The 27,949-nt window shown below is 31.8% G+C and overlaps 1 protein-coding gene across 1 annotated transcript in view; it reads left to right on the top strand.

Annotated features, from left to right (window-relative positions):
• The first annotated feature begins 5,862 nt into the window (after positions 1 to 5,862).
• The window catches only part of LOC127727785 (multidrug resistance-associated protein 1-like), a 44,037-nt gene continuing 21,950 nt past the window's right edge, over positions 5,863 to 27,949 (top strand). The window contains exons 1-14 of the mRNA XM_052234902.1: positions 5,863 to 5,879; positions 6,550 to 6,733; positions 7,281 to 7,601; positions 12,966 to 13,103; positions 14,286 to 14,432; positions 15,892 to 15,976; positions 17,207 to 17,276; positions 19,991 to 20,117; positions 20,986 to 21,162; positions 22,003 to 22,170; positions 22,601 to 22,790; positions 25,958 to 26,075; positions 27,144 to 27,348; positions 27,695 to 27,926. Of these exons, the coding sequence (XP_052090862.1) occupies positions 5,863 to 5,879; positions 6,550 to 6,733; positions 7,281 to 7,601; positions 12,966 to 13,103; positions 14,286 to 14,432; positions 15,892 to 15,976; positions 17,207 to 17,276; positions 19,991 to 20,117; positions 20,986 to 21,162; positions 22,003 to 22,170; positions 22,601 to 22,790; positions 25,958 to 26,075; positions 27,144 to 27,348; positions 27,695 to 27,926 (2,179 nt within the window). The remainder of the gene's footprint in view (positions 5,880 to 6,549; positions 6,734 to 7,280; positions 7,602 to 12,965; positions 13,104 to 14,285; positions 14,433 to 15,891; positions 15,977 to 17,206; positions 17,277 to 19,990; positions 20,118 to 20,985; positions 21,163 to 22,002; positions 22,171 to 22,600; positions 22,791 to 25,957; positions 26,076 to 27,143; positions 27,349 to 27,694; positions 27,927 to 27,949) is intronic.

Here is a 27,949-nt window from a genome sequence, read left to right as displayed (position 1 = left end):
TGTGGATATTTTGGATATTTGTTGTAATATGTGGTATTGTTCCTTTGCAAGATAATATTTTATATCAGGTATGTAATTATACCCCCGCTTTAAAAAAAGGGGGGTATACTGTTTTACCTCTGTCTGTCCTTCCGTCAGTCCATCCGTCAGTCCGTCAGTCCATCCGTCCGTCCCATGAATATTTTCGTCGCATTTTTCTCAGCAACTACTTGACAAGGATTTCTGAAATTTGGTTTCAGGGTTTATATAAGTAAGTTACACCGTGTGATGCGTTATCAGATCCATCACTCAACAACTTCCTGTTTACCAAACACTTGTATTATTTTACACATGATAGCCAAGTTGAAAATTTTAGTCACATTTTTCATACCGTGTGATGCGTTTTCAGATTCATCACTCAACAACTTCCTGTTTACCGAAATATTTCGGCGGGGGTATCATCAGTGAGCAGTAGCTCACAGTTTTACTTGTTAAATTATCTTTTGGAATCAAATTTCTAGGAAACTTAATAAGTCGTAATATTAATGATTGTTTGACCTCAGAGCCAGAAATATTACTTTATCCAAAACATATATTCAAATGTATTACCAGTACATAGTTTTAATTGGCTTGCGACTTTTTTTGGAGCCAAAACTCATTGTCTTTTTCCTTTTCCTTTTCAAGACGAAAAAGTGAGACACAACATATGTCTTTGCCTGACATTATGAAACTAAAATAAAAAGAACTTTTATCATATTAATGAGTAAGTTGGCATTAAAGAAAGAGCCCTAATGATTTGTGGTTAGTAATGCACACTTCAAAATATCAAGAAAAATCAAGAAAATTTTCAAATACTTTACCATTTGTTACAGATAAAACATTACATTTAATAAACACAAAAGATATTACAAGAGCCACTCTATAAGAGTTATGAGAGAATATAAAACACTTTATATACAAATGCAAGTCAACCATCACGAGTATAAAATACACTTTCCATTCAACAAAATGTCATTGCAGATTTTTCACTGTTTAAAACGTTATGCTTTCATTTGTGAAAGACTTTTCAATATCGGGCATATATAACAAAAATCTTATCAACAATACTAGCAGGATTTAAACAATAATGATATCTGCATATACAGCAAAATTAGACAAAACATATTTTTCGTCTTCAAATTCATCAGTTAAACATCCTCTAACTTTTACATTTACATTCTCGTAACCACTAGTTTCAATTGCAATTGGTACTAAGCACAGACGTGACAAATTTAACAACCTAAAGTATGTTTCACCTAAAAATATGCAAGATATTTTGTATCATTAAGTAAACTTAATAGTATAAATATACGAAACACGTTCGTTTATAAACACACTTTCTTTAATATCTCAAATACAATGACAATGGGTTGAGGATATGTTTTTGAACTGTTACCCTGTCGACACATCCGATGTCGCTCATTTTGGAGTACATTCGATTCCCTCGGTTTTTGTTTGTTACCTTGATTTGTTTTCTTGATCGATTTGTGAAATTTTAACATCGGTAAATTTCATTTGACAGATATTAATTATAATTCTTTGTTTTCAGTGGTATATATTAAAGTATATTAGTTTCGAACTATTGCGATTTTACCTAATAAAACATCACTTGATACATGCAATAACTTTATGTTTTCAGCCGTCATGTCTTAGTAGTATATTACAGTATATTAGTTTCGGATTCTCATGTGTTCAAGTTATATTATACAGTTTAGCTGAAAGTCCAAGTGTTTACGGGTACCAAAGAATAGGAAAGGTATATTTGCTTAGTATTGCAGTGACATAATTAAACACTTCGGTCTAAATTTAAAAGCAAAACTTTGTCAGTGAAAAGCGTAAGCGATGACTGTTACGCTTTGTACTTTTGAGTGTACAAGATATTTTGGCCTCGAGCATAACTGAATACATTTATTGTCGAAATACGCATCTGATGTTAAAAATTGATACCGTTAATGTTATTATCCCTGTTGATCACAATCCTGTCTATATTTTGACTTGGAACTGGTTATGTCTTATCAAAACACTTACTTTTGGTCATGAACATGGACTGATAATATATGAATTTGGAAATTTTTTAGAATTAAAGAGGAGATATCGTACAATCCCTGAATCTATGACAAACGATACGATTTTATTTTTGAAATTATAAATTTCCCCCACCTTAGCAGCAATATACCAACTTCACCTGCATGTGTGATATACATTTCCCAACTAATTCGGTATTCACGAGCTTGCAACTGCTACTCAGACTTTATAAAACGCCACCAGTGTCTGAGCAGAAAGTTGACGAACCAGGTTTATGTCAAAGAACGAGAACGTATCGTCCTTTTTCTAAAAAAGTTCATCGGAAGATACCAATACCTTGTTGATAAATATTCCGTATCAACTTCACAAATAATACATGGTCTTGAAGTATAGCTTTTAGGTACTGACGTTGTTTATCATCTTAATTACGTTTTATAGTGTTCTTTTTATTTGCCTTTGTTTATTTTTAACTTTTGCTTTTATTCCATTTTTGGTAATATACTTTTGTCGTGGCTCGGTATTTATACATCCCGCCATTGTGTTATTGTGCTATGGTCATTTTTTGTATTCTTGTCTTTCATTTTTGTTATGTACTTTGTCTATAGAGTGTCTATATGCCATTTTGTTCTTCTTTGTTGAAATAGTTATTTTTTTTAAAAGTGATTAAGATCATAACTCAATGACTTTATGTTGACTGCTGTACCCCAATTTTTGACAATTTTACCTATTATGTCTGTTTGTTTTGCTCACACATTGTTGTCAATATAATTGAATTATATGCGACTGTCATACAAGTGAGAGGTTTAGCTAGCTATAAAACCAGGTTCAATCCACCATTTTCTACACAAGGAAATGCCTGTACCAAGTAGGAATAGGACATTTGTTTTCCATTCGTTTGATGTGTTTGAGCTTTTAATTTTGCCATTTGATAAAGGACTTTCCGTTTAGAATTTTCATTGGAGTTCGGTATTTTTGCTATTTGTTACTTTTGACTATTACCTATACATAATAGGATTTAAACATGTTGTTCAGAATGTTTTTTTTATCGTAAAATGTGTCAAACTTGTATTACTTACTAAAACTGATGCTGCAAATTCACCTTTTGACCTTATTATATCATTTGAACATTTTAGAAATAACATGTAACATTTTATTCTATACCTTCACATACCAATTGGTGTATTGAAATATACTTCGTAGGTCTCTCTCGCTCTTTCTGATTTACAGTTCCGTGTTTCATTTTCATCATATGTGTTAAATGCAATCATGCGGAGCTTATTTGGAAATAAAACTATTTAATGTTGTTTCATTGATGTTTACATAGCCTCATTAAATATTATGGTATAGAATATAACTACCGGTAATATGAGGACTAACTATTTCAAAGAGACAACGACTGAACAGGCAATGAAGAAACGACAATAACGTGTAACATAACAATGGTGTGTGTACAAAAGGAACATAATGTGCTTTATACGCGAGCTTTTGTTATATAACTTATTTTTTTATTGCACATGTAGTGCCATCTTATGTTTCTGAATACTAAATATAGTGCTTCATTAATTTTACTTTGTCATTAGCCGCCTTTGTTAAATGAAATATTCTAAATTCTCTATAAACAAAAATAGTATAGTGATGATAATGTAAATTTATCAATGAGAATAAATAAAAATTCATAATTCCTGTTTACAGCCAGTATGTCCGAAGCCATATTCATCAGTATTCTCAAGGCTGTTTTTCTGGTGGTTTACACCGTAAGTATTGAACTAAGTGTTTAGTACCAAGAAGTCAGTATTGAGTATTGCAAAATTCATCATAGGTATAGCTAGTTAATTTTGCCATTTAAAATTGCACTTTAGTCTAAACAATTTTAAATGGCAGACAAATAAGCCTACGTATTTTATATGATTGTTAAAGGGTCCTCCCTATTTTCCTCTTTATTTCTGTATTACTTTTATTTCACTCAATTCATATTTTTTTTATGTTTTTATAAGTATATTTGACGACGTGGTAAGTGCACCAACTGTTTTACTAGATTAAGGCAGTTATAAATAAACTTATGAATATACACGGAAACATATTTTTATAAACAAACGATGATGCGTATACCCCAAAAACAGGTATCAATTGTCAGTGATAAGAATATAAACTTTAGATATCAAGATATTTGCTGTCATGGCACAAGCATTCAAGTAAATGACAACATTTTGCCCGAAGATACCATGACTGAAATATCATCTGGATAAAAGTTAATAGCCATGAACAAGTAGGATTTTTGGAGGCCATTATCTTTGTATTCAGTTCTGACTGACCTATAGTCTTAAACGGTTAAATGTATTCAGTTCTGATTTGAACTATAGTCTTAAAGGGTTAAATATTGCCATTTATATGCCATGACAGTCATTATGATGAAATATAAATTTCGAATTTTACCAATGTAAATTGATACCCATTCTAAGTATAATACCCATAAATGGGGATAGTACCCCTTGATGAGGATCCTCCCCAACCTGTTGGAAGAGAAGTTATCTGACATCCTCCTTACAATGTGCAAAATATTAAGAAATTGTAATATAGGTCTAAGGCCACCTGTCCTCTTTTGGAATGACTGAAAATCTTTTGTTGGAGGACGAATAATAACAGTCACATGAAAGCAGAATTCTCTTTCGGTGTTTTGGTTAGAAAGTTAAATTATCTAAGTTATTATCAGCTAAAGGGACATATAATGAATGCCTTTACATTGAAAATTTCTAGTGTTTGTATTAGATGCAATCCATAATATATTGTACAATAAACTTATAAAGAAATCTATATTATGTTTTTAATACTTGCAAATATGAAACGACATTCTTTGAATATTTTTTAGAATTGTTCGAACTTGCTACAAACGGACAATAAGTAAAGATGACCTATGGGATCAACATCCAGAGCTTCAGGCAGAAAGTCTAGTTAACGATTTACAGTTGCGTTGGGCAGCCCAAGAAAATATTAAAATTCGAAGGAGGTACTTTACTTATATAAGTTTCTATACATATTTAATACCGGAACCAAACTATAGACAATGAAAACGACATTAAGTTGAAGAGCAATTAATTCAAAATTGAAGACATGGTAATTATAAGAGTATGTTTTTTTTATGAATTTAAACTCTTTCAAAAGATTGTATTACAGTTATATCATGTACAGCATATGTTATAGTTTGTTAATTATTTTCAGTTATAAGCCTAAATATTTGTTGAATTGAATTTTTTTTTAGACATAATAGTTCATACAGAAGTCAGTATTGTAAAAATGGTACCTCACCTGGAGAAAAGACAGCGCTATTAAAAAGCAACATTTCTGAGGATGAAGACGAACAAGATCGACAAAATCCATCACTATATAAATGCTGTTTTCAACTGTATGGATTTGAATGGTTTCGTGGAGCATGTCTGAAACTTTGTTGTGATTTCTCAACTTTATTGCAGCCTTTAATTCTCAAGTAAGCACACTGTAATCATCATTCGCTTAGCTGTTGAAATCTAAAAACAATCAACATGTTGGCCAGTGACGTCTTTTTTCAAAGAGATAAACATCAGGCAAACACACTAAAAATAGGTCATTGTGCTTTTTCAGCTACAAGCATTTGATAAATTAGAATTTTTGGCATTAAAAAAATGTTTCTAGAAAGTTTTGGTTGTTTTTGTCTATCAATCCAGTCAGTTGCACTGGAGAATTAGAACTAGTTTAATTATACAAGAAAGATGAACAAAAAACAAAATATCGTAAAAAATGGTATTTTCCTGATTTTTTTCGGGAATAATAGTTGTAGTGGTACAAATGTTTATGTTGCCCGAGTAATAAAGTATTATTATAAGGAAACAATTTTTATTTTCCTAAACGATTTTTCAATAAAATGTGTCAAATTCCGCGTAATAGTAAATACCTAAGAATATTTGCCTGGAAGTTGCTAGTAATATTGTGCTTGTCGTTTCTATTTTCATCTCGAACTTTCAGTTCTGCTAATAGAGAGTTGCAAGTTCTGTTTACCAAAACGGTTAGCTTCATTACAAACTTTCACATCGGTCACTATTTAGGTAAATAATGTTCTGATAAATTTGAATTAGGTTATGTGTAAGGATTTTACAAGAGACATTTATTAATTCAAGCGTGATCACAGACAATACCTTTTCACATTGGATATTGGAGACGGATGTCATAAGCTGGGTTTAGCTGTTGACTTGTTCGAAGCACCTGATGAGTTCACAACCCTCCGGTTTTTGATTGGGTTTGTGTCCCCTAATCTCAAGCTTGTAGTATATTGTAAACTGTTTTTATTCTTGTTATTTCATAATGCTGATTTGAATTGCCACATATTCAGGCAATTGTTAATTTGTTCAGTATTAAGGGCATCTCTGTATAAACTTCATCAGGTTCGCTTGAATCCTTGCGTTTGGTTTGATCTTTGCATTTCGAATCATTGCCAACGAAAGAACCAAAAACTGATTGAAACTTACCATATTTTAGACTTATAGTGAATGAGACCGAGAAGCCTGCAGAAGAAAGAGTATTGTGGTATGGAATAATTTTAGCAGTACTTTTGTTTCTGTTTGGTCAGTTGAATGCTGTGTTTTACATTCATTCATCACAAATCATGGTCACTTTAGGATTAAAAGTCAAAACAGCACTAATTGGTGTCATTTACAGAAAGGTAACATATATTGTAGTTCCTTGATGTTTCTCTCTGTTTTCATGTTTCTTGTCAGTTCTATATTCTACATCACATACTGCTATTGCTATTTAAGAAAAATAAAAATATTTCGAGTTACATTATAGCGTAAGTAAATATAGCCTAAACGTCAAAAGTTGGGATAATTGCTGTATGTTTTCCTGTTTTAGTGCATCTCAAGCAGAAAAAAACCTGGCTAAACGATTTTAGATTTTTTAATAGTTTATGTTATAAACAATGACTATACAATCAGATTAGTAGACAAAGATACAAATTGTTAAAAAAATACCCAAAATGTGTGAAAATTGCATTGAAGCAAAGAAACAGGTATCTGAAGCAATAATCTTTACATCCAAACAATCAGAACTTGATTTTTTTCTTCTTTTTTGTACAAAAATTGTTCTTTAATATTATTAGATACCTTTATGCTACATCCATTGCTGTATTGTTAAAGAGCATAGCTGACTGTAGTTATTGATAAAAAAAAAAAACAAACATTCATGAGTTATTTTTTTAATTTTCATTAAAGACATTGAAAGTAAGCAGCAATGTGAGAAAAGATTACACAGTTGGAGAAGTTGTCAACCTGGTTTCAGTGGACTGTCAACGTATCCAAGATGCATTCTCCTATGCCCATGAGATATTGTCATTCTTTTTTATAATGATAGTTGGTGTGTATGAACTGTGGAATGTAATGGGAGCTGCTACATTAGGATGCTTACTGGTCATATTTATTCTCACTTGTCTAAATGCTCTTTTTGGAAAATTACAACAGAAATACATGATGAACATTTTATATTACAAGGGAAAACGATGTAAACTATTAAATGAAATCATATTTGGAATGAAGGTAAGGCCATGTTTGTTTTTTTTTTATTTGTTTTGCGTTAGGGATAAACACAATCATATACTGAACTAAACATGCATACAGTTTGATGCCAATATTAATCATATAATTATTCATGTTTAAAAGCTTAATCTAGCAAACTGCATACAAGTACATACTGTGTTTAATATAAACTAAATAATGATTAAGAGTATACATACTGGTCTTATACCTATTACCGCCATACATTCATAGTTTCTTTTAGTATTGTAAAACAGGAACTACGTTTCGACTTAATGTTGTAGCGTATGAAGGGGTACAAAAAGTTTAAGAGGTTAAATACCATAAACTCGGACTTTAACTATATTTATTAGAAACGAAAAGCGAGTTACTTGATTTTTGTGTGATATGTTACGGTTCTAGGAATATTTAGCCACTAAATGATAGAATATACATTAATCCCATACATTTGCTATCGTGTTGCGAGAAGGGAAGAAGGTATATCAAATGAACTGAACGCACCGTAACTCCTGTCATTTATTTGGAAGATTTTCTCCCTTTTCTAGTTCTCTAAATCTGCACTTATTACGAATTTATGTCACTTGAAATCAACAATTTACACTGTATTGAAGAAGAATTTATACCTTACTTTTACGTCTCTGAATCTTTATGAGTTCTAATAAAACAATTTTGCATACTAAAGCAAGCTTATTTATTACTTTGTCTGAAATTATGTCTGTATATTTTCAAACTTAATACATAAAACTTTGATTTCTCAAAGACACAACTGGATTATGTGATAACAAACACACAACGCACACAGGACAAAACATAATGCAAGGAGTGTCAAACACTATTTATCTAAAAGAATGACATAATTTTATATAATGTTTTCAAAGTTAAATAGTAAATATATTAACTGCTTCAATTACAACAGATAATATAATTTTACAAAATTTGGCTATTCTAACATAACCATCATAATTACTATTATTGAATAATTCATAAAGATTCATAGTGTGTGGTTTCTTAAAAACTTCATCAGGTTGCACATTTTTTTTTCCATTTCCAAAAGTGTGCATTCGAACAAATAATGGTATTTACCACTAATACTAATCATACTACATATATAACACATGCAATCAAAGCATTAATTGAGGATGTCATAAAGCGATGTCATCATGACCCATACGTTTCTCTTTCCACGACGTGTTAAAAACACAAGAAAACTTGGAATGTCCATAGCTCAATCAGATGAAACAAAGTAGAAAATTTCAAATGAAGGAAAATATAAGTCTGAATAGACCAGCGTTATTGCACAAAAGAGACACAGAGGATATCAAGGGGATATACAATCACTTAAGTCGATGAAAAACTGAAAACGCCATGGCAAAAAAACGAAAAACGATCAAAGGACAAACAATAGCATATAAAAACACGACACAGAAAACTAAATACTGAGCAACACGAACCCCACAAAAACCTGGGGATGATCTCAGGTGCTCCGGAAGGGTAAGCAGATAATGCTCTACACGCGGCACCCGTCGTATTGCTCTTGTAAGTACAAACCCGGTGATAAGTCTGATTCGGTAGGTTACAATCGAGGAAATGAGGAAGAGACTGTGATTACGGTAATTGGAACATATCAGCCGTCATCTGTGAAACAGATATTTCATAGACTGCAAGATGACGGTATCCATTTACTGAAGATAACTGTTCCTTGACTATTAATGGCCCTTTATAAAATGTAATTTTATTATATTCATAAGAATTTTTGAATTATTTTTCGTTTTTGTATGTTTGTTTTTTATTTCTCAAATATACCAACACGCGGACCCAATAAAAGTTCCAACAAAATCAAAACTAATAAAGATAATACGTATATCATTTAAAGTGACTTGTACGACTTTGCCCCCAGCAGAGCTATAGAAAAACAGTACATTAACGGGTGTTACACGGACACTTTTTAGATGATACACGGACACTTTTTAGTTGTTACACGGACACTTTTTATGAATAGAATCACTCGTGCATGATCAGTGAGTTCAAGGGCACTTTAAATTTCAATTAGATTTGAACTCTTTGTTTCACCGACATATTTCCTGTCTTTTTTATTAAAATATTTACGTTGGTATCAATAACTAAATTTTTTTTAAACAATTCCAGTATTTTACTATTCATATCAGTACACTAAGGGATTGACCATTTAACTTCAAAAGTGGGGGTTATGGTTTTTCCTAAAAAAAATAGTCTGATCCCCAATTTTATGAGAAAAAATATATTGTGGTCAATCAGATGACAAAATAATGTTCTGATTCCTGATTTTCTGAATACCGTTTATAATAGTGCTAATTTCGAAAAAAAATATTTGGATGATAGCGTTGAAAAACTAAATAATTTTCTTACTCAGAAGAAAACATACCCCCCTTTTGAAGCTAAATGGTCGGTCCGTAAATGTAATTTTTTTCTTCTTCAATATATGGACATGAATAGTATTCTGGACAATGCTGAAAGTAGAGAAATGCTGGTACCGACGTTCACATTTCAATAAAAAAGACAAGAAATATATATAAAAAAAATCAAATCTAATCAAAAGATAAAATCCCTATCAACTCACCAATGCACGATTGATCCTATAGATAAAAAGTGTCCGTGTAATACATGTTCAAATAGGCAGCAAATCTTGAAGAAAATCATTCAACTTATGTCACCAATTTTCGACGGTAAGCTGCGATTGGATTATATTGTGACACGTGTTTAATCATGATCAACACTATTAGAGACATATAAAAACCTATAAGCATGATTTTTTTTTTAAATCCAAAATATATGCCTATATATATCTAATAACAAGACAAAACCCATTATTTCATAACATTTCATTTACTAATGAAATAGGAAATTCATTCTTTTTATACATTTATTTTGATATTGAATTCATATATATTGAATTCCTAAATATTGAATTTATATATTTGGGAGCAAACGTACGATTTTTAGTATTTTTTAAAGGGGAATGGAATGGCACATCCTGCATTTTTTCAACATAAAAAAGGATCCAGCCTGTTTAGATAAATTTATTTTAACCCCCCCCCCCCCCCCTTTTCCGTTTGTCCCCAAATAAAAATCAAATGTTAGCTTGCTTACCTCTTAAATCTTTTTCATACATTACTTACTTGCGCAGCTGCATTTAAAAGTCTCAAATGTGTACGACATTCATCTTTTACTTGACATGGTTCTTTTTTTATAAAATTATTAGATTCTTGAATTTCTTGAGAAAAACCTCTCAGCTAAAGGGAAGTGAAAAAAAAGTTTGTTTAAACTGTAACTTACATTAACTGGTATATGGCCATTTAAGTTTCTAATCTGTTTAATTTTGCTACCACTTCTAAATGCAAAATGTACTACTACTTTCTTGAAACGTCGTACAAGTCAGATACAAAACAAAGGTAACAAAAAACAGGCCGGAAACAAACTGCCGTATAGTTTTTCTGCACTTGTAGTCAGGTCAAGGTCCTCGGCTATCGCCTCGGACCTTCACCTGACTTCTCGTGCAGAAAAACTATCCGACAACGGTTGTTACCGGCCTGTTTCTTTGTTACCTTTGTATTGTATCTAATACATCTGCGCAATGAAATCTTAGGTATAATACGTATTGATCTTCCTGACGGCGGTTATGTACAATTACTTTTTATTATATTAACCGACGTAAATTTAAGAAATTAGTTCTTGAAATCAATTGTCAATAAATGATATATAATAAAACAAATTTCACAAATAAAGAAAGATTTGCCTACGTATTTTTTTAAACAAGACTTTGCATTACTTTATTTTTGTTTTTGCGAGAAAATAAAGTTTCTTTATCTTTCTTGCGAAGTGTTGTAAAAGAATTGAATATTCTACTCTTTGAAAAAGTAATAGAAATGACAAAAAACTGAAAAAAAATAAAGTAAACAACAGGATGCCAGTAAACCTTCAAAACGACAATGAATTTAATGATAAAATAATAAATGTTTGTGATAGATTATTATATGTGAATATAACTCTTACACAATTCAGTTACGACATATGTATATAAACCTTTGTACCTCTTTTCCGCAAGTTTATTGTTTTCTGTTTAGTATTAAATTTATAATTAAGATCCATTTATTACATCGGTGATCCGTTTATTTGGCAATCGCCAATGGCAGTCAGCAGGGTTTAAGAACATTTGTTGTTCGACCTGTTAGTCAAATGCGTTTTGTTAAGATATACTTTTTCACTTTTTTGGTCTTTTGGAAAATGTTGTTTGTGCTGTATTTAGACCCATCTAACAAGAAATTTGTTTTGCATGCACACGTATAAAAATTGCGGTTTTTATCCAACGCAATCATAGGTATGAACGTTGTTTTCAATTTAGACTTGTTTAAATATATATATATATATATATCAAGCCCGACCTCCCCGTAAGTCGTCATTTGAGATCACCTGGGCACGCCCAAGCTGATCTCAAAAACCTTACAATCACAATCATAGACCACAACGAGGGTTGGTCAAGGGCCGAAAGACTTGCTCGGGAAAGGTTTTGGATAAGAAAGCTAAGGACAGTTTCCCCAGAGGGCATAAATGAAAAAACATAGAATGAGTCACTCATTTTCCCTACATTCACTCATTTTCCTGACATCATTTGTTTCCAGTTACTCCGGCTTCCTTACTTGACTCTTACAGTTTTAAGGATTCTTTTGGAATTTTTGGAATTTTACTAGTTTAAATACCAGGGTTCTTTTCATTTGGTAGGGATATACAAGTACGCATCCACGTCCAACTTTTAACCTTAGCCCAAATTTACTATTATTTTTTCTTTTCATTATAAAACTGCTATTTATTTGGAATGATAAATACGCAGCCTCTGTTTGTCATATTTTACCAGCTTATATCGATCAGTGCTGTTCTTTTGGGAATGTATTTACACGCAGTTGTTGTAACATCTTAACTGACGTCATTTTGGAATTTTAAAGTTGTGCCAGTTCATATCTATAATTACTATTTTCATTTTAGGCATGTCTTTGAGTCGTTTTTTGGAAATTTTAAAAATTTATTAGCGTCTCTACATATGATGTTCGGGTGAAACTGTTTCACTTTTTTTTATTGTATAGAATTCAAGATTGCTATAGTTTAATAATCAGAATACATTTATCTGATTCATTTTACATCGTGCTCATATTGATGAAGGATATCTGTTATCCGAAATATTTATAGTTACATTTGTTCGTTTATTGTCATTTTTTGGTGATGTTGTACCCTTTTAGACTGGTTATATATATATATATATATATATATATATATATATATATATATATATATATATATATATATATATATATATATATATTTTCTAATATTTTACAGGTTATAAAAATGTACGCTTGGGAACCATATTTTTCGAAAAAGATTCGAGCAATCAGATTGAAAGAAATGGCTATACTTCGCAAAATAGCACGTGTAACAGCATGTTCAATTATTTGTGCAGCACACAGTCCTTTTATGGTAATTTTGGACTGCTTACGTAGTTATATATAGTGTAATGTTATGAGTGTAATGTTATGACCTTGAATTAAAAAAAGGTTGCAGTAAAAGACATATACAAAAAAAAACATATCAAAACAATTATCTATTATCCCAAAATGTTTTGACATCGAATCAGAATTGAATAGCTGCCGAATCTTTTATACAGGACACTTTGCGTAAGGACGTGTTTTTCAGAAAAAAAGACTTTAATTCAAAATATGTTTACTTTGATATAATACAAAACTAACATGGAATAGTTTATGGTTCTTGAGTTCAAAATAAATTAAGTTATAATATAAAAACTTTTGGTGTGATTGCCAATGAGACAACTCTCCACAAGACACCAAATGACAAAGAAATTAACAACTATAGGTCACCGTACGGCCTTCAACAATGAGCAAAGCCCATACCGCATAGTTAGCTATGAAAGGCCCCGAAATGACAAATGTAAAACAATTCAAACGAGAAGTCTTTTTAAAACATGTTTGAAACATTTCCTTTTTACATGTTGTACACCCACACAATGACAGTTCAGTCAGTGAAATTTGGAAATTGCTCAAATTAACGACCTTTTGGAACACAAAATAAAAGTAACCATTTCCCGAAATAAAAACATTATTAAGGAGGTGTTATTATTTTTTTTCAATCATTTTGGGCATTCCTGATGTATGTTCATTCCACAACAAATTTCGTCTTAAAGCAAAATCTTATGTTTTAATATTTTGTGATAAACTCTCTTATTTATTTATAAATGTGATCTTACATATAAATGTTATCATAGATATTTCAAATTTACAGTGCGAAATAAACACCAAAACATTACATTCAGTCTTTTTAAATTTATATCTTCTTTCGGTCTCTGTGAATATGATTACTTTTTGAAAGACCCTAAAGTTTAGATTAAAAGAAATGGGAACTATTTTTTAAAGGTCAAATAAGGTTCCACATACTTCCTTGTATATTCTTTTCAAAGTATGGTTTACGACTTTTTATATTGGTGTATACTACAAAACTACATTTGCATTTATTGTTTTAATATGTTTTTTTGGATTTGTAATGCAATATAGAATTTATGATTATATAGGGTCTTTGAATGAATAAGTATTGCGGAATTGCACGAATGTACGAATTTGATGAACTTAAATCTGTGTTTCATTTCAGATGAACCTTTCCATTTTACTGATATATACCCTAACATCTACCACAGAACCATTTAATGCTGCAAAAGCTTTTCTAGCATTGTCCGTTGTCAATATATTAAGGTTCCCACTGACAATGATCCCCTTTGTTATCACAGGAGTTATACAGGTGGGTATTATCAAACGTCGTTTAATAATGATGCCTTTGTTTTGTTTTGACTGATTGTGAATTAGTTTGGTGGGTGGTGCATGCATAACAGGAGACTCTTACCCTTTCGACACTCCCTGTCTCGCTCCTTTTGGAGTTCATGCGATTCACTCAATTTTTCTTTAATACCATGATTAGACTCTTCCTTATCGAATTACGACTTTGAACATCGGTACCTCCACAGTAGTTAGTCCGCTGAGTGTTATCCCAAGTTGTATTTACAATGATCCCATGTGTTACTAGCTGAGTACTTTCCTGATTAGATTAGCACTGACACCCTTTGTTAGCACTGGAGTTATTCCACTGTGTGGTATCCTAAGTTGTATTTAACATGCTCCCCTTTGTTACCACTTGAGTTTTATAGCCCAGTATTTTCCTTAGTCAATTAACACTGAGGCCCTTTCTTACCACTTGACTTTTACATTTACGTATTATTGTCAATAATAATATATTTCTTGCGAAGTGTTGTAGTAAAAGAATTGAATATTTTGGTTAAAATAATTGTCGTAATTTCTTTTATTGTAAACAAACATCGTTTAACATTGACGCCCTTTTTTCCACTGGAGTTTAACAGCTGAATATTGACAATGAAAAAAAACCCAAGAAGATGTGTTATGATTGCCAATGAGACAACTCTCCACCAGAGACCAAATGACATAGAAGTTAACAACTATAGGTCACCGTGCGGCCTTCAACAATGAGCAAACCACATACCGCATAGTTAGCTATAAAAGAAAACCAGCGGCCTGATTTATGTACAAAACAATGAATAAAAAACAAATATGATATACAGCAACAAACGACAACCACTAAATTACAGGCTCCTGGCTTGGGACAGGCAAATACAGTATGTGGCGGGGTTAAACTAGTTTGAAGGCGCCAACCCTCCCCTAACCTGGGATAGTGGTGTAACAGTACAACATAAGAACAAACTATAAAAATCAGATTGATACAAAGCAAAAAGACACAGAACAAAAACACAGACCGGACGTTGTAGGGTATTTATACATCCCCACAACAAAAAAGACACTTAAGTACAAATCTGGAAGTAATCGCAGTGGCTGACAGCTAGATAAAGTCTTTTTTGACCACTTGAGTTATTCCGATGAGTGTTAACCCAAGTTGTCTTAAGTATGATTCCCTTTAACACTGGAGGTTAAAACATGAATATTTTCATCAGCCGTGTTTGCTGAATCCATAAAGTAAGACTGTATATTGTTTTCGGATGAGAAGTTTTTTTTTAGACTAAAACTGTTAACACCATCAATTTGGAAAGACTTTACACTCTAATCTATACTTTATGTATTAATTTAACTGGAATTGTCTTTTCTATCAGTTCTCAGGATAAAGATATATTCTTTAAAGTTTGATAATCACAAAAGTTAATATAAATGCCATATATATTCACATTTCCACGCAGGCATTTGTTTCTACCAAGAGAATCCAAAAGTTTTTATTGACAGACGATGTCAATCCACACAATGTTCAATACATTACAGCATCAGGTAGGTTTACATACGACAATTGTGGAATTTTTTCGACTGAAAAAAAAGACATCCGAAAATATGGAAGCACAAAAATATGAAGAACAAACTAGTACTTTCTTTAAAAAAGATATCCGACACATTTAGATAGAACAATACATTTAAAACCATTATTTTTAAGGCTTTTTTATCATATATAATTGGCCTTTATTTGACGACTGATCATTCTGAAAATTAAGCACATGGACTTGCCATTGAAAAATATACATATTCTTATGTTCTTCTCATATATGTTATGATGGTATGATACTAAACCCCTAACGGGAAGGATTGTGCCTGATATTCATATGATGAAGACATAATCTTTCAATCAGTTTAATTGAAGTCTGGAGCTGGCATGTCAGTTAACTGCTAGTAGTCTGTTGTTATTTATGTATTATTGTCATTTTGTTTATTTTCTTTGGTTACATCTTCTGACATCAGACTCGGACTTCTCTTGAACTGAATTTTAATGTGCGTATTGTTATGCGTTTACTTTTCTACATTGGCTAGAGGTATAGGGGGAGGGTTGAGATCTCATAAACATGTTTAACCCCGCCGCATTTTTGCGCCTGTCCCAAGTCAGGAGCCTCTAGTCTTTGTCAGTCTTGTATTATTTTTAATTTTAGTTTCTTGTGTACAATTTGGAGTTTAGTATGGCGTTCATTATCACTGAACTAGTATATATATTTGTTTAGGGGCCAGCTGAAGGACGCCTCCGGGTGCGGGAATTTCTCGCTGCATTGAAGACCTGTTGGTGACCTTCTGCTGTTGTCTGTTTTATGGTCGGGTTGTTGTCTCTTTGACACATTCCCCATTTCCATTCTCAATTTTATATTCCGTTACTTTACTTTTTCACAGACAATTTTACAGTGAAAATGTATAACTCATAAAATAAACTGGTTAAGAACCGAGAAGAAATGTCAGTGAGTGATAACTGATATTCATTTAACAAATAAAGGCGCACACCCTTTCGATGCATATAACGGACGGACGCCGAATGATCTACAACACATCTTTTAACAAGTAATTAAATTTGCTATATATATAAATATATATAATCATTGATTATTGGGTTTGGTCCTGTTCCCTTTTCTTATACTTCTATGAACAAGCTAGTTTGTTTTGGTCCGAGATGATACAAAAATATTCCAATGACAAACACAAGTTTGCAATTTAAAGTACATTTAGAATAAATCTTCTAATTTTCAGATTACGCTGTGCGTATACAGAATGGCAGTTTTACATGGGAGAAAAATACAGATAGACCAACATTAGGTGGGTACGTACGTATAAATACATTTTAATGCAATAATTAAGTTAGTAAATAAACTCATCATGGATACCAGGATTGAAATTTTGTATTTGCGCCGGACGTGCGCTTCGTCTACAAAAGACTCATCAATGACGCTCGAATCAAAAAATGTTTAAAAGGCCAAAAAAAAGTACGAAGTTGAAGAGCATTGAGGACAGTAGGAAGATACCGCCGTGATTAAGGCTACTACAGACTTACTCTTGAATCCTGCTGTTTGATCAATCAACTCCTGAAAAATTATAGGCAATAATAAGTTTTCATATAAAGGATCATTAGCTACGATTTTGACAAAAATTTAAAATACGATTCTTTTTGCTTCAAGCATTCATAAAAGCAGGACTTTGAAATAATATTTTGTTTTAAGCGGTCAGTTTGGCCCAAATTTGTCGAAATAATCTCAAAAACATCGCTGATGTATTATTGCCTTGCAAGTCAATAATTCAACCTCAATTAAATCCGTATTCATGTGGCCGTCAATTTTAACCCCTTAGCTAGAGATGGATTATGCATGTACTAGGCGTGCTCAGCTATTTAAATGAAAAGAATGTCAATATTAAAAGTGAAACAAGGGTGAACCATTACGTTGACTCATTTGATCCACAAAAAAACCCATTCTTATACAGGTAAAAACGATGAGTAACATAATTTTTTAAAGAAATCAAGCAGATCTAGAAAAATTCAACTGCACGTGCTCGCTTCCTATTTTTATTTTTTATAAAAATAAGGAGATGGGTATGATTGCCAATGAGACAACTATCCACCAATGTTCAAAATATGTTTGTTTATATCGGGTTATATGACCGTCGGCAGTCTTCGGTAGTCATCTCGATAGTTAATTAGATGGCGTCAAGACTTAAATATCTATGATGAGTTTATACACGAAAGCTGATACAAATCATTCAGTCCATACAATTTTAAATGTTTAGTTTTAGACTTTTTGTAATTCGGGTATACTTTTTAGTATGTTAGAAATCAAATATGAGAATTTGAGTCCAACCGATGAACATGAATTTGACAGCTAATGTCCCTTTAAAGACCAACTCAAATTCATTAACGGTCGACACATATTGATTTTCTGACTCTAATGTATTACATAAAAAGAAAACACAGACAAGACCATGAATTATCAACTAACACAAACACAGTAACATAGATTATAACAAAAAACAAAGACAGATACCTTCGGAGAAGCAACAAGTACATGTTACAAAATAAAGCTACCAAAACATAGGCAGAAAACAGGATTCTATCTTCTCCAGCCTATGTAAATCAAAACGAGTTGCATCCCTACCTCATATCAAATTTACCGCTTAGAGGGGGCTACTAACTAAACACAACTCATTCATGTTAATATTTGATCGTTATTCGAATAACTAAAGATATGTTTAATCTATGATAAATCTCGCAGATCTGGTTTTCTTTGACATGGAATATCACAAGTCTCTTTAGCGGACTTACATCTGTACATTTTGTTAAAAGACTTCTATCACACGTAACTCATTACACGTAACTCATTACATACCATGAAATATAATGACCTATTTTGATAACCAAAACAAAGAATTGTTTTTTCAATGAACATATAAACAATTCCATTCAAAACAGTTGACAAATTAGTGAATCGAATTGTTGATATATAAAATGTATAGAGATATATGTTCAAGATGTTTCAGCAAAAACGTGAATGTTGGCATAAGGCAACATAATCTTTGTAAACAATAATGTAATAGATATGTTTATTTATTTTAATATTAAACTATTTCCCATAAAGCCCTTTTTATTTTGTTACACAAATCACCAATATTATGAGCCTGGTATCTTTAAAGATTATTTCAACTATAATCTTTAAATAAACGTTTATGATTTTCATACTACTATTCATACACATGTTTGATCGACAATGACCGAAATCACACACTAAATGAAGAGACTTACTGTTTGGGTCGCTTCTACATGATTTGTTACTCTGAAGCTATCATTAAACGTGTATTTTATTATCATTTTTTCAAATTTAGATTAGAATTTCTCAAGTCCTTCCCGTCATTTTATTCGTATTTATGTCAACACTTTCGTTTTCATATAAGCACATGGTCAGCATACTTATACAAATGAACCACAACATGTTTGAATAAACCAATATTGGATCAAAAAAGAACAATGCACCACAAACTTTCTACATAAAAGTAAAATGACGGACAGGTGTCCAAATTTTCAATTCTAATGTTAGTATGAATGACGTACCTGAATGAATCAAGGTTGTAGCAGAAAGCAACCATGAATTTTCATCAACGTCGCACCACAACGTTCCTATGCATGAATACAGGCAAATGCTAATTCTTAAGTTTCCATGTGAACATATGGTAACTTGACCAAAGATATGTCTAAAATAAACATCAAATTCGAACAACACCGCACCACAACTTAAAACAATTACTCAAATTTGACCTGACACCAAACAAAATACAAAACGCAACGAATAGCATGTTCTAATTTGAGAATAAAACTTTACTAAGACAAACAATGTTAACCTCATGACGAATAATTGTAACAGGCAATCTAAAGAATGAAATTATCTTTTCTTTAAAAAAATAAAAATTAACCTGATGACAAACAGAAAAAAGTGCACTTACTGTTTGCAACATTCAGTCTGTGATCTAAAAATGGCCTTCCTTTAATTCTAGAATAAACGTCAACATCATGGAAGGAAAACTTATAGCCGTCGTAGGTCAAGTGGGATCTGGTAAATCATCTTTTATAGCAAGCATCTTAGGAGAGATGGAAAAACTTGAAGGTGAAGTTTTAGTAAAAGTAAGTAAGTTGTCTTAAAGAATAGATCATTTATTCAAAGTATTTGATAACAAGGATTTTCTATTTATATCATTAATGATATAAAGATTTAACCTATTCATATTATATTGCCCAATTTTCAAAAAAGGAAAGTGGAAACACTAGTTATCTTTCGATTACATCGAAGCAGACATATAAGCGTAATATTATCAGTTGAATTTGCATGCATTTACATTTAGCGTACCTACTATACACTTCTTCGACTAAATTGGTTAAAGCTAACACGTGGGAACCGTGTATATTTAATATTAGGTCAGTTTGCGTGTTTTATTTTCAATTGTGATATCTAGGTTTACAACTACGTCTAAATTCACAATAAGATAGTCTGTAAAATAAATTCGTTACATAATATGCTAGTGACCTAATATGATGTATACGGGGTCAGTAAATATCTTATGGGGCTCGAGCTCTCACCCCATTTGTAATTTAGTGACCCTGTACATATCATATTAGGTTAACTTTAAAATGTAATTATAAGAATTTAATGCTTCTTTTTGTAGTTTTAAAGGGTTGTAAAAGCCATTATCGTGCGCACATAATTAGAATGATGCAATTCCACGGTTTATACAAAACGTGCTTCGGGCAACGCTTAACATGCAAAAATTACAAAAAAAAAACATTCAATTCTTAAATGTTTCGTATGTAAGGTGTGAACTATCACGTTTATCATTGAAGACCTTTGATGGGAGAAGTGCATCCTTTCATATATTAATTATTCTTTATATGCCTTCATTTCCAATTTTGTACAATAAAATATTATAAATATGAAAATATTAAGCCCAAAATTAATATCAGCTTGGGCATCAGATAACATTCTTGACTATTCCAGGGTTCTGTGGCATACATTTCACAAGAAGCATGGATACAAAATTTGACGGTTAGAGATAACATTTTATATGGACATACACTCAGTGAGAGGAAATACAACAGAGTCATTGAAGGTTGTTGTCTGAAAACAGATCTTGAAATCTTATCTGCTGGGGATATGACTGAAATAGGTGAAAGGGTAGGTTTCCAAGTACATATTATTAAATAACAGGAAATATATTTGTTATTATTAAAATACTTATCACAATTACAGTTTTAGCATTGACAAGTTCCCATTATTGATTAATAACCTTACATCTGTTTCACTATATTGAGTTTGTATACCTTAATTAATTAGGTAGAGCATCCTCTCCTCCTGGCAATTTGACTCTTAGATGTAAACTCTACTTAAACACTCAAACAAGGATTAGAGAAATAACGATTAATATCCACACAAGGTCGTCCATTCCAATCACGATATGAATGATCGTTATGACGTGTCATTGTCAAAACTTAAAAAAAAGGATATGTTTACGCTGTAATAATTCGAGAACAAAATTATGTTAATGTGCTTTTGTTTACCTCTGCACTAATTTGTCGAGATTTCGGCTATAAGTTAATCGATAAATATCACAAACATAACAGGAACTGCATACCATTTGTTTTCCAATTACTAGACCGGAATCTCTTTAAGATAGTTGAGTTTCGTTGAAAAACATACGCAATCTTGATTCAATGAAAGTAAATAACTGGAGTGTGCTAAATCTTGCTTTCTTCACTTTTTGTACTTATGGCTATACTCATGTCTATCTTTTGTTTACACCAACCTAGAAATAAGGTATAACTACTGTTTAATACCTCTGATTATAGTAGCAGGTATTATTGTGAAGTATCGCTGTGTTCATAATTTGTAATAACGTGTACTAAAACACGCTTATTCAATCATAACTACTATATTTTCTGTATTGATACTTTTTAATCCATCAATGGCAGCAATCTATTGATGAATGAATCCTTTAGATATAACTCTCTGTATTAGGGAATCAACGTCAGCGGAGGTCAGAAACAGAGAATTAACCTTGCAAGGGCAGTATACAGTAACTGCGACATCTACTTGTTTGATGATCCGCTTAGCGCTGTCGATTCACACGTTGGTAAAGATTTATTCAAAAAGGTCATTGGACCAGATGGGATGTTGAGAAATAAGGTGAGATGTTTTAGTAATAACTACAGGAAAAGTAGAACTTTACACGAGACAATATTTCATCCTTAGTAAAATAAAGGGATTTAAAAAAAAATAAACAAGTAATATAAGATGAGAAGTACCAACCAGTGTAATATCTTTTAAGTATATCAAGCAGAGGAAAATATCTTGGAATGTTTTGCAATTCAAAGAAATACCCGGACAATTTGTATTTAATATGTATATTATGTTTGAATATATGCAGAGACATTTAATTTTATACGAGTAATGAATTCCCTAAGGAAATTTGAGATAGCTGATATGATAGTTTTGTATTGCCAGTTATTCATGTAAACCTGTTTGAGATATTTTATACGGTATTAATTGAATTTGTTGTTACAACTTCTAATGCATTCAAACTATAAGTAAACCTTCGATGCAATACTTTCTTCAGACAAGGATTTTGGTTACACATGGGGTTCACTGGTTACCTAAAGTAGATGAAATCATAGTCATGGATAATGGTCGTATATCAGAACAAGGCACTTTTCAACAGCTCGTTCAACATAACGGCCCTTTTGCACAATTTCTGCAAGTGTATCTCCTGCAAGATGAATCACTGGACGAAGAAGATGACCACGAAAGTAAGATGAATATTTTGTAAACATTTAAAAATGAAAATATCCCAAACTTTCAAGCATTTCTATAACATCGCATTTTTTCAATAAATTTGCAATTCAAATTTGCAAATTACGAAGTAGATGAATCTGTGCAATTCGGAAATATATTTGTCGGCAGTGGTTCTTAAATCTAAAATTTGGATTGTTTGGTTATTGACCGCTTCATGGATAGCGGTAATATTGCATGCATTTTAGGACGGTAATATGTAAATAAGAAAGGAATTTATCCTGCTTTCAAACTTGGATGTTTAACGTTCTGGGACTAACTGAAACGCACAGTTAACAGGCAGAATGGTGAAGTGTCTTCTTCTTATACTCATTATTAGGTGTCTAATTTTGTGATAGCACTTCGTAGAAGTTTTGACCAAAATTATGAAAATTTCTATGTGTCAGGATTCTTCTGATCATTTACATAGATCCATTGATAATGTTATTAAAGTTTAATGATACTACATCCCTGATTTAAAAGTGTCTAATTATGCAACATAACGTTGAAATGTAAGCGTAAGTCGTAAGTGCAACCACGTGCATGTCGATTTAACAAAACATTTGCACCCCTGAAGATGACGCCATCATCAAGGAAAGGAAAAAAAACGATGATATAAAAATGGTCATATTTACCGTCAGAAACTCTTATGATAAGATACAAAAGTGAATAAGATTGGTCCCTTAATCGATAGATAAAAAGATTAAGTTGAACTAGATAAATGTCAGATATCTTATAAAAAATCTGGATTAATTTGAGATATTATTTCGTCTTTATATCTGAAAGTATTGTTAAAAAACATAAACTTGTGTTTTGTGAGTTTTTTTTAGTAAGCCACTAATTGCAATGCATAACAGTAACACACTATTTTTTGACAAATACATGAATATGAATATGGATTTTTTTTTCAAACAAACCAATATTTCTTTTTATATTCCATTGCAATTCTTATAAGTTCATTTTACTAGTAAAACTTCCCATTGTTTACGATAGTTATTGTCAAACCTAAACAATACAATATTGAAAGAGCAATTTATAAATTTTATTATTGTTTGATAAGCTGATGTAGAAGTGTCTTATAAAGAGTAAACAAGCGTCACAAAGTGACAAACGGACCCCCAAAGAAACACAGCTAACACCTCGGTATTGGGTATTGCTTTATTGAAATTTTCTGATATGATATTGTGGAAATCATTTTTAATTGAGAAATGTAGTTCCCTCATGCATAGCTCTGATTCCTTGTTCAGGTCGGCTATACTTTTGTTCTTTTATTGGTTCAATCAGCCTTTCAACGGTTTTACATATTCAACTATTTAGCCGCCAGCATTCCCGAAGAACCTCAATTGTAGAAATGCAAGATGGGCGCTATTTAGATTCCTTTTTAAGATAATTCATAACTTTTTGTCTCGAAAAATACTAATGTCTTCGGTGACAACATAGGTTTATGCATCATGTCTTTACCTCGATTTTTCACTGTTTCAAAATTTTGAGATATTAATTTGAAATCAATTCCACAGTTAATTGATGTATTATCAAATAATATTTTTCTGCTTCGCAAGATGAAATAGGTAACTTCGTTTTGAGGCACTGGCCTCTGATAATTAAAGTCGACAATCTCGGAAGTGAGAAAGTACAACAATTGATGCATGGCCGTTAAACTTAGGGTGCTTTGCTAAGCAGGAATGTAAACAGTCTTTTAGGAAATTTGCAATATTTTTCGCCGTTTCAAATTGACAATTTACGAACTGTGATAAAGATATTGTTTCGGGTAGGAATATTGTGTTTTTGAACAACATAGTAAGTCGATTCAAGTATTTTTAATCTATCTTGAAAAGATCCATCTAGAGAAGAACTCAATGTTCGTTACTTCGTGTAGTACTGAAGGTTTTTTTAATAACATAAGGAAATGATTCAACTCTATCTGATGTAATAAAAGGTGCCTGGTTTTACTTTCTTAATAAGATTATTGAGACAGAAAATTGATCGTCGAATTCAAATATATTTTTCTTTCGCACATGGTATTGGCTGAAATACATATCATAAAGCAATTTTATCGTTTCATATTTCGGTTGTGACTTTTTTAGGTGCTTTCAATGATGTTGGTATGCACTCCTTTATCTAGGTCTAAACAATTGACATTTTTTCCGATGCGTGTTTCTGTATTAACCTTCGCCAAGGACGTTCAAAGCCAAATATCTGAAAGACCATAATGTATAAGAACCGAAAAATTATTAAAAAGCCGGACCTAAAATTATAGACAAACCCACCAAACGTCAGCTTTGCCTGAGGTGGTTGAAACCTTTATTTCTTAATAATTTATAAATTTATAAACGGACAATTTAAGAAAGGTTTGTTATAAATCATTTCAGTACCGAAGTATTGACCATTGAGCTGATGATACTCTCGGGACTGATAGTCCACCAGCAACAGTCTCGACCCAGTACTGCAACATATAAAAACAACTCTTTATAAATGACATGCGTCCTAATCGCATTTCTGGATTTACTTCACCAGGAATATTCATCTAAACCTCAAATTTTCACTGTTCCAGTTGAGTTGATGTATTGTCTGCGTTGCAAGATAGAATAGGTAGTTCAGAACTATCGAAGTATTGACGCACTAGTCTCGGAAAATTAGACATTTAAAAAAATGTTAATTGATATAATTAACAATCAATTATCATATTTCACTTTAAAACGATGTTTATTATGTTTTGTCGATGTAAATAAGAGAAACATATTTTTAGAATGGAAAGCTGAGGTAATTCAAAAAGTACACTACAAGCTACATTTTGTATAATCTAAAAAAAAATTTTTTTTTTTGATGTGCTAGGTTTTGAACGTTGATGCCATTGAGGCCATCTGGATATGTACTTGGAAGATCTTTTATCCAGACTGACACCTCTTTTAAATTTATATGCATGATAGTAAAATGTAATTAAATTGTTAATATCAATTGCAATAACATACGGTATTGTTGAATAAAATTGTGATTATTTAAAAATTAGATTACAGAAACCTATCAAAAAAAAAATATTGTATTCCTTAAAAAAAAATATTTGAAATAATTCCAAACAAACCAGCCTCGGTGATTTGTGTACTGAAATGTTAAAAATAGAATTTGCATGATGTTCTTACAATTTCAGTAAGTAAAATAAAAGATGATCTCTGGGATCAGGTAGAAGTTGTGACGTCTGATGGTGGGTTTACAACAGATGACAACGTTTTTATACAAGAAGGTTTATCTCGGCGACAATCTTTCAGGTAAGTTGAAAAATAAAACAGATTAATGACGAAGTATTAACTCAAAAGCAAATATTATACTATACACTATTGCGTTAAGAGAACAAGGGTAAATTAAATAAAATCAATGGATTAGGGTGGTGTTTATTGGTATTCACAAAATTGTATAATGAATAATAGAAATACCTAAAAATATGGTTTCAACTACCTCAGGCATAGTTGACCTTAGATGAATTTAGCTATTGTTTTTGGTGTTTTCTGGTCATATAGCTCTTCAACTCTTTTTGTTTTTATAAACCTTTGGCTGTTCACTATTTGGCTTTGAGCGTTCCTGATGAAGGTAAACCCAGAAAAGCGCTTCGGACGCATGCAATGTATAAAGTGGTATTTTCATTTTGTTTGCAGAATCAGCCGTTGTTTCTAAACAAGATGTTTTTGTTTTAAATCGTGCAGATCTACTAAATGAAACGATTTGTGATATTTATTTAAAAAAAAAACTTTGTTTAAATATTTCATTAATTACCTAAATATGTAAAACAAAGGACATTACAACAATGTTAAAATACTTTGTTTAATCATGTTTCTATAAGTGCTTGCCCCAAGTCAGGGGCCTGTAGTTCAGTGGTTGTCGTTGGTTCATGTCTGTCATATTTTTTTTTCGAAAATTGTTTGTTATAAAGTAGGCCGTTAGTTTTCTCTATTGAATTGTTTCATTTTTTTCATGTCGGGGCCTTTTATAGCCGACTATACGGTATGGTTTTTCTCATTGTCGAAGGTCGTACTTGCCTATAATTGCTTACATCAATTTATTTGAACTTTTGTGGATAGTTGTCTCATTGGCAATCATACCACATATCCTTATTTTTACATGAATCAATAATTTAAACAGATTTAAATCACAGATGTTGTTAGACGTCCACCTGAACTAATACACTAACGTTTTTAACAAGGGTTCAACTAAACGAATATACTAAATTTTTTCTACGTATGATCGTTTATTACAAGGGTCCACCTTAACTGTTTTCGAAGTTTTAAATGGAATGATTGAACAACGTTTATAATTTTCTTGTGTTTATTGCCTTTAATTAGACGACTTTCAAGACAAAACAGTACTATAAAAACAGATGGAAGTCTATCTTCGACTATGATAGCAGCCTCAATGACCAGGCGGCAATCAAAATCAAGACGGGAATCCAAAGCAAAATTATTCAGACAGTCATCAAAAATTGATCCACCATTAGCTGTGGGTGTAGAAGGCCAACTCATTCAGGAAGAAACCGCACAAGAAGGATCGGTAAGAGTTTTATTCTATAAAGGCAGGATTATAGTTTATTTCTATAAAGGTATGATTAAAGTTTTATCCTATAAGGCATGATAAGACTTTTATTCTGTAATTGTGTGATGAAAAGTGTTTTTTTTTCCTATCAAACTTTGATAAGAGTTTTTAATTCATAAAAACACCGAACATTGAACAATCTGTTTGTTGTTGTAGCATTTAAGTTATTTGAATTCTTCATACCATTCTGTTAATTACAACTTTGATTTACAGCAGTAATGCAATGCAGTTTTATATTAATTTACATTTAGTTTCCCATGGTTTGGTTATGCTATAAAACTAGGATTGTTTGATTTTTATTAAGGTCAAATTATCAGTTTTGATAGAATATGCTAAAGCTATGGGATTGCCAGCTGCTTTCATAGTGTTCATAGCCTTAGTAACACAACAAGGACTGAATATCTATCAAAACGTTTGGATAACTTTTTGGACAGAGGACAGTTACCTTAAAAATGCGTCTTTGATCCATACCCAGAAATATGCAGACAAAAAATATTACTACCTGGGCATGTATGCTCTTCTTGGAATTTTGCAAGGTAAGACGTATATACTAAATTTG

The sequence above is a fragment of the Mytilus californianus genome, unplaced genomic scaffold, assembly GCF_021869535.1.
Source record: "Mytilus californianus isolate M0D057914Y unplaced genomic scaffold, xbMytCali1.0.p SCAF_2, whole genome shotgun sequence".
In the NCBI taxonomy this organism is placed as follows: domain Eukaryota; kingdom Metazoa; phylum Mollusca; class Bivalvia; order Mytilida; family Mytilidae; genus Mytilus; species Mytilus californianus.
The sequence above is the reverse complement of the archived record's forward strand: the minus strand, read 5'-3'. Positions and strand labels throughout refer to the sequence as shown.